This window comes from Rhipicephalus sanguineus, chromosome 7 (genome assembly GCF_013339695.2).
Source record: "Rhipicephalus sanguineus isolate Rsan-2018 chromosome 7, BIME_Rsan_1.4, whole genome shotgun sequence".
NCBI lineage: Eukaryota > Metazoa > Arthropoda > Arachnida > Ixodida > Ixodidae > Rhipicephalus > Rhipicephalus sanguineus.
This window is the reverse complement of record NC_051182.1, coordinates 3,458,420-3,466,539: the sequence shown is the minus strand read 5'-3', so window position 1 is coordinate 3,466,539 and position 8,120 is coordinate 3,458,420. Positions and strand designations below refer to the sequence as shown.

The 8,120-nt window shown below is 46.3% G+C and overlaps 1 protein-coding gene across 1 annotated transcript; it reads left to right on the top strand.

Annotated features, from left to right (window-relative positions):
* The first annotated feature begins 4,290 nt into the window (after positions 1 to 4,290).
* LOC125759180 (uncharacterized) lies at positions 4,291 to 7,698 on the top strand. The gene is made up of 3 exons (XM_049417598.1): positions 4,291 to 5,180; positions 6,280 to 6,395; positions 7,003 to 7,698. Coding segments are annotated over exons 1-3 (951 nt in total). The 5' UTR covers positions 4,291 to 4,346; the 3' UTR covers positions 7,004 to 7,698.
* The last annotated feature ends 422 nt before the right edge of the window (positions 7,699 to 8,120 follow it).

Below are 8,120 nucleotides of genomic sequence, written 5' to 3'. Positions count from 1 at the left end.
TTCCTCTGAAACGCGGGCTAGACATGCCGAAATTCTCTCCTGCGCAACGCCGCGATGAGCTCGAGCGCATGCGCGTCCCCTCCCCTTCTCTCTCCTCTCCTACGCTGCCCGCTCTCGCCCGCCTGTCGACCGCGTTCCCCGCTCGCCCTGTGAGAATTAACGGCCAGGCTAGATGGAAGATACGACGCGCGTAGCGTCGCTCTTCGCGTTCCACGACGCGAGCTCGGTAGCATGCCCAACGAACGCCAACGGAACGCGATCGTGCAAGTGCTCCGGCTTCGCATCTACTCATGGTCCCCTTTAGCGGGAGATAATGTATTCGCCTTCGCTGTGCAGTCGCCGTCTGACAGTGCACTTGATAGCGCCTCTGACTGGCGTTTGCAGGTGGGTAACGCCATGGAGAAGGAGAGCGCAAATTTATTTATTTATTTATTTATTTATTTATTTATTTACAACATACTGCAGGCCCACATGGGCCCAGGCAGGAGGGGTAGTTTTCAATACAAAACACAGAATTCAAAAAGGCGAAAAATATACAAATAAATGCTTACATTTCAATTCCAGTGTTAGAATATCAGTAATCAATCAGGTCAATTGACTCAACTGAATCAATCAATGATAATGGCAGTGTGTTCCATTCGTTAATTGTGCGAGGAAAAAAAGAAAACTTGAAGGTGTTAGTTCTTGTGTGATATGGAGTTAAAGATTCAGGATGATGATGTCTGGTTGGTCTTGTTGATAACGGGCGTAGATATGGACCAGGGTGAAAAGAGAGCTTGTTATTTTTCAGTAGAAAAAGAAATTTAAGCCGGAGTATTTTACGTCGTAATTTCAAAGTTTGTATTCCATGAGTGTGCATGAGAGCTGTTGGCGAATCGGTAGTACGGAATTTAGAAAAAATAAATCTGACAGCTTTACGCTGAACCATTTCAAGTGCGTTAGTACTGTGTGTGGTGTGGGGATCCCAGACGGTGCAAGCATATTCTAACGTAGGCCTAATTAGTGCTTTATATACATGAAGCTTGGTTTCTGGGGGCGCCTGATTAAGTTTGTGTCGCAGAATACAAAGTTTGCGAAAAGAAGAAGCACAAATGTTAGCGATATGAGAATTCCAACTGAGGTTGTTAGTTATTGTCACACCCAAATATTTGTATTCGTTTACCTCAACTAGGGGATTACCTGGAAGACTGTAAGAGAACAGCCGTTTATGTATTTTCTTTGTTATATGCATATATACTGTTTTTGTTTCATTTAGCTTCATGCCCCATTGTTTACACCATGATTGAACGTTATGGAGGTTAGTATTCAAAAGTTCCTGATCTTCTCGACAAACAACCTCATGATACAGTAGGCAGTCATCTGCAAATAAGCGAATTTGAACTGGCTCTGTAATAACGTTAACGATGTCATTAATAAAAATCAAGAATAGGAGCGGTCCCAGTACACTACCTTGTGGTACCCCCGAAGCAACTGGCAAACTACGCGAGTGGTGACCATTAACAGACACTGATTGGGTGCGTTTGTCTAAGTAGGCAGAAATCCAATTAATGATGAAAGAGGGGAGGCAAATGTATCTTAGTTTGCAAAGTAACTTTTCATGCGAAACAAGGTCGAATGCTTTCTGAAAATCTAGAAAAATTACGTCAGTTTGACCAGGTTTGTCAAGAACGCTGGCAAAACTGTGAATTACAGTGGTTAGTTGTGTGACCGTAGAAAAACCCTTCCTGAATCCATGCTGAAATGAAGAAAGAATGTTGTTGTCTGTTAAAAATTTAGTTATGTAATTTGCAACAATATGTTCAAGAATCTTACAGCAGGAAGAAGTGAGCGATATTGGACGATAGTTTGTAATCAGTGCAGTGTCCCCTTTCTTGTGTACGGGCACCACACGTGCCGTTCGCCAGTCATCCGGTAGATGTGAAGATGACAAAGATGCACGAAAAATGTATGCGAGGAATGGGGCGAGTGCTTCAGAATATCGACGAAGGAATGCATTTGGAATTCCATCAGGACCAGATGATGCTTTTGTCTTCAAGTTAAGAAGCATAGCGACAATACCTGGTAGCGATACAATATCTTCGTAGTCTGAGCAACATACAGGGTTAAGAATAACTGTTTCTGAAGAAGCGGAAAACACACTGTGAAAATACACATTAAAATGTTCTGCAATCGCATTCTTGTGATCAATTCGAACACCACCGATTAGAATCTCGTTAACAGACTTTTTTTTCTATTTAAGAAATCCCAGAACTTCTGAGGGGATTCCCTTAGAAAATTTGGTAAGCTATGCTGAAAATAATGCCATTTAGAACGTTTTATTGTTTCACTAAGGGCAATTCGAGCAGTATCAACAATGCTTGTAGACGCTCTATTTTTTTAAGGCGCTTAAGCTTTCTTTTTAAGTGCAAGACTTCTCTCGTTATCCAGGGATTTGATTTTTTTGTTTCCTTAGCTTTATTAGGTACGAAATTATCGAGACAATGAGTGCAGATCTGTTTAAATTGAACCCACAGAATTTCAACATCCGAACCTTGAAAATTGTTAAACACTAGCTCAAGATAATCCAAAACGCTCTCATCCCTGGCACGAGAAAAGTCTTTAACAATAGAGATTTCGGGGGGCGCATTACAGGGTTTATCAATGCTAAACGATAATAACACCATAGAATGATCGGAAATACCGGGATTCACAGACACTGTGAATTCTTCAATAGACCTAGCAACAAAAACAAGATCCAAAATGGAAGAGGATGCATCACAAACTCGCGTAGGCTCTGTTACCACTTGTTGCACATCCAGGTTTAGCATAATATCAAGCAAAGATCCAACATCCGTACATCGACCAGTATTCGAAAAAGGATAGTGCCAGTCAACAGAAGGTAAGTTAAAGTCACCTGCAATGATTACGTCATTACTTGAAAATGACCGTAAGTGGTCGCATAGATCATGCAGAAATTGAGATGGTGCATCGGGAGGTCGATAAACAGCAGACAACAAGAAAGTGCGCCCTGAGCAGAACACTTTCAAAGTAACGCTTTCGTGGTTATCTATCTGACGTACCAGTGACGCTCGAATTCCATATTTTATCAAAACAGCCACACCCCCGCCTCTAGTAGAGCGGTCACGGCGAAATACTTGATATGAGGGCGGAAAAACATCAGTATCGTCAATGTCATCCCGAAGCGAAGTCTCCGTGATAACAACAATATGGGGATCATAACATAACAAGATAGCTTCTAGTTCAGTTGATTTGTTGACGATGCTACGCACATTTATGTTAATAAGTTTGAGTCGATTTGCAGAAGTGCGCACCGGTCAATCATTTTTAGGATTACGATGAAAGGAAGCCACCTTTACTCTAGTCTGATCATTTTCGTCCCAAGTGAAGAGCTCCCCGTTGACACGCAGTTTATCATTAATAAGTGAAACATTCTTTCCTTGTTGTCTTTCATCCTTAGAACTTGCCCATAATAGCTTTCTTTTTTGCAGTGTCTCTCGAGAGTAATCATTTTGTATGGATATTGTATCGTCAAGTTGCGCATGCACTCCCGGATGAACCCCTTTTGAGTAACGTTTAGCGTAACACGTGTCCGTTATCTGTCAGTCAACCAAAGCTATATATACCTGTAATCGACCATGAATAAAACACTTCTCGTTCTTGTTGCTTCCATGCCGGGTGTCGTCACTGCGCCCCGGAACATGGTGTCAGAAGTGGGATCGGTTTGGGCAAGCAGCAACGTATCGAAAGAAGGGGCCTAGCCGTGCACCGACGATATGGATTTAGTGAAGCCGCCGCCGCCACTGGTACTGTCAGGGAATATCTCGAAGAATTGGTCCCTCTTCAAGCAGAGAGTCGAGCTGTTCCTGCAAGCAACACAGACTGCAAAAGAGCCGAGGTCGGAGGCAGCCAAGACAGCGCTCCTGCTCACCATTGCCGGAGAGGACGCCCTAGAGGTATTCAACAATTTTTCATTTTCGGAGAGCGAAAGCAAAGAGGATTACGGAACAGTGACGAAAAAGTTCGAAGAATACTGCCGACAACAGCATAACGAGGTGCACGAGCGGTATGTCTTCCGCATAAGGTCTCAAGCCGAGGGAGAGCCATTTGAACATTTTGCTCGAGACCTGAGGAAGCTAGCCCAAAGTTGCAATTTCGGGGACCTTACTGATTCTATGGTCAGGGATCAGATTGTTTTCGGTACTATTAATCCGTAATTGCGGAAGAAAATGCTGAAGGTTAAGGACCTTACATTGCGCAAAGCCGAAGAAATCTGTAAGGCGGAGCAAGTATGTGCCGAGCAAAACAATGCATGGGCTCAAGCGGAAAAACGAGTGGCGCCTATCGAAATGCATCAGCATTCAAAATGTTTAGCGTGCGAAGAACATTCCCCAAATTCGGAGCAAAGTCACGCTCAGCCTGAAACCGAGGTGGCGCAGATCAAAACACGGAGGCAATTCAGATGTTCAAGGTGCAACCGCATCCACGAACGAGGCAAGTGCCCAGCGTTCGGGAAAACTTGTTTCTCGTGCCGTGGCGCTAACCACTTTTCTGCTTGTTGTAGTAAGAAGGGTCCTCAAGTAAGCGCTGTGCGTGACGAGCCCGACGATTTTCAAATTCTCGATGTTGGCGTGGGCAACAAAGCTGATTGGCTTATTGACGCTAAAGTCGCTTCCCAAGTGGTGTCTCTAAAAGTGGACACGGGCTCCCAGGCGAACTTGCTGCCTCGCACCATTTTTGAAAGGCTGAAGGTCAAGACGTCTTTGAAGGCAAGCTCATCTATTCTGCGCTCATACAGTGGTAACGTCATCAACCATGTCGGCGTAGCGACACTACCAGTGGCTGTGAACAATAGAAGCGAGTACTTCGACTTTTTCATTGTCCGGAAGAGCAACCAGGCCATCTTGGGGCTATCGGCAAGCGAAGCGTTGGGGCTGGTCTCGCGTACTGTGGCTTCTGTTCACATGAGCAGTACTGACCAAATTGTGAAGGAGTTCCCAGAGTTGTTTCAGGGTATCGGCTGCCTGGCCCGCCCGTACCACATGGTCCTGCAGAAGGAAGCAACGCCGGTGATTCAGCCGGTGCGACGGGTGCCCCTGGCATTGCGCGAGCCGCTCCGAGAAGAGTTGGACCGCATGGAACGCGCAGGCATCATCGTTAAAGTCAGCGAGCCAACGGACTGGGTAAGCCCCTTTGTCGCAGCACGAAAAAAGGATGGCAAACTTCGCATATGCATTGATCCAAGGCGAATTAACGCATGCGTAAAGCGAGAGCACTATCAGCTACCGAAAAGAGAAGATATTGAGGCTGAGCTGACTGGGGCCAAATTTTTCAGCCGCCTTGACGCGTACTCGGGTTTTCATCAGATCCCTCTTGATGAGGCCACTTCAAAGATATGCACAATTGGAACACCGTTCGGGCGTTATCGGTTCTTGAGACTTCCCTTCGGAATCTCTTCCGCACCAGAAGTATTTCAAAGAACTATGAATGAAATATTTGACCAGGCCACAGGTGTGCGTATATATATCGACGACATACTTGTGTGGGGGAGCACGAGAGAAGAACATGATAACCGCCTCCGTACGGTTCTTGATCTAGCGAAGAAGGCCGGCCTAACGTTCAATAAGGCAAAATGTACCTTCGGGGTTACTCAAATTGACTTTTTGGGCGACCTGATTAGCGAAAAGGGAATAGGTCCGAACCCTGCAATGACATCGCCATTAAGCGAAATGCCTGAGCCAACCGACAAGGCAGGCGTGCACAGAATGCTCGGGGTAATTAACTACTTCGGCAAGTACATACCTCACTTGGCAGAAAGAACAACGCTACTTCGAAGCCTAATGAAGAAGGATACAATCTTTGAGTGGTCTGGAAACCACTCTAACGAGTGGCAAGCTGTCTGCCGTATACTGAGCACTGCGCCCCTTTTAGCCATATTTGATCCGACCCGGGAAATCAAGATTCCTTCTGACGCGTCAAGAAATGGGGTCGGCTCGGCCCTGCTTCAGCGGTATGGAGACAGTTGGCGGCCGGTTGCCTATGCTTCACGAACAATGACTGAGGCGGAACAAAGATACGCCCAAATAGAAAAAGAGACAATGGCGATAACCTTTGGGTGTGAAAAATTCTTCCACTTTGTCTACGGTCGCAAATTCGTGATTGAAACCGATCATAGACCATTGGTAGCTATCTCTTCTAAAGCCATTGCGGACATGCCGCCAAGACTACAGCGCTTTTTCTTGCGCTTATTAAGATACGATTATGTTCTCCACTTTGTCCCAGGGAAACAACTGCTCTTGGCAGATATGCTATCCAGGTCATCGCCAGGCTCTCCCCCCAGCATGGATGACTTCACAGATGACGTCGACGTACATGCAGTGGGCGTGGCATCAGAATTGGTGAGCAAGAAAATGTTATGCAGACTAGCAGAAGCAACAGCCGCTGATGCAGACTTGCAAATTGTGTTGCGCTGCCTTAGGAATGGCGAACAAATTACTGGCGCGATGAAACAAATTTCGCCTGAGTTATCCGAAGTTCAAGGCATTGTGATGAAGGGCCCAAAGGTTGTTATCCCGAAGACCATGCGAGCTGAAATGCTCACTCGTATTCACGAAGGACACTTAGGCATAAATAAGTGCAAAGAAAGAGCCCGTCGCTTGGTTTTCTGGCCAGGACTGAGCGGAGAAATCGAAAATATGGTCAAAGCATGTGCCGTTTGTCAAAAATACGCATATAAGCAGCCCAGTGAACCGATGGTACTTAGACAGATCCCCGGGTATGCCTGGTATCGTGTGGGTGTTGACCTTTTCATGTACGGCGGGGACTCCTACATATGTGTGTTCGATGCGTTCTCAAACTTTCCAGAAGTCGAGAAGCTACCTGACACAACAGCAGGAACTGTCATAAGTAAACTAAGTGCAATTTTTGCACGATACGGAATTCCGATGGAAGTATGTACCGACAACGGTCCGCAGTTTTCATCCCATGAATTTACCCTGTTCGCAGACAGATACGACTTCAAGCACGTGACCTCAAGCCCGAGATTCCCGCAGTCCAACGGTCTCGCCGAGAAGGGCGTCCAAATCGTCAAAAGAATCATGAAGAAAACAGGTGAAACGAGGGAGGACTTCTGGCTCGGGCTACTGTGCTATCGTTCGACTCCACTTGAAGAGGGCCGCTCCCCAGGAGAATTGCTTCAAGGCAGAAGGCTGCGTACTCGGCTGCCAGACTTCCGGCCGAGTCCCAGTGAGCAAGCTGTTAGGCGCCAACCTCGGCAATCGTTAAAAAGAAAACCTCTGCCAGAACTCCAGAAAGATGCCGTAGTAAGAATACAAGGAGGCACGTGGGACCGAAAGGCTCGAGTCATGGACCTGGTGGCACCGAGGTCCTACCGCGTCGCTACAGAGGACAACCAGATACTCCGACGCAACCGGCAGCACCTTCTAGCCAAACGTGAATCTTTCCAGGCAGACTTGGGTGAAGACGATTCGGAGGGCGAGGAAGTATTCCCGGCGACGTTGCCTGGAAGATCGCTGCCACCACAGACATCCGCAACTGCGACGTCATTTCAAGGAACGGCAACTGCTCCACAGCCCCCGCCGTCGGTGCCAAGGCGGTCCACCCGGCAAAGGCAGCAGCCAAGTCGTCTTCATTATAACAAAGACTTTAAACAAGTGTCAAATCTTACTCTCAACTTATAACATTATCCCGGGGGAAGATGTATCGTCAAGTTGCGCATGCACTCCCGGATGAACCCCTTTTGAGTAACGTTTAGCGTAACACGTGTCCGTTATCTGTCAGTCAACCAAAGCTATATATACCTGTAATCGACCATGAATAAAACACTTCTCGTTCTTGTTGCTTCCATGCCGGGTGTCGTCACTGCGCTCCGGAACAGATATTTTTGTTCCCTTAAGCTTGTGTGCGTTCTTGAACACTGTTTGCTTCTGGTTATAGTCCTGAAAATGGACTATAATTGGTCTAGGATTGCCGTTTCTGACTAATCGGTGAATTCTACCAACAGATAGGCAAGATACCTGTAGTTTAACTGAAAAAAGATCGTTTAGAACTTTTTGCTTTAGGTCCGAGTGTTTCTCAGAAGGGTCTTCCTGAATTCCAAAAAT

Bases quoted from the DNA above. Each gene is read 5' to 3' on its own strand.
- LOC125759180 (XM_049417598.1), top strand. From the start codon at position 4,347: ATGCATCAGCATTCAAAATGTTTAGCGTGCGAAGAACATTCCCCAAAT. The intron at 5,181-6,279 runs GTAAGCCCCTTT...ACTTTGTCCCAG, and splicing joins TCAGCGAGCCAACGGACTGG to GGAAACAACTGCTCTTGGCA.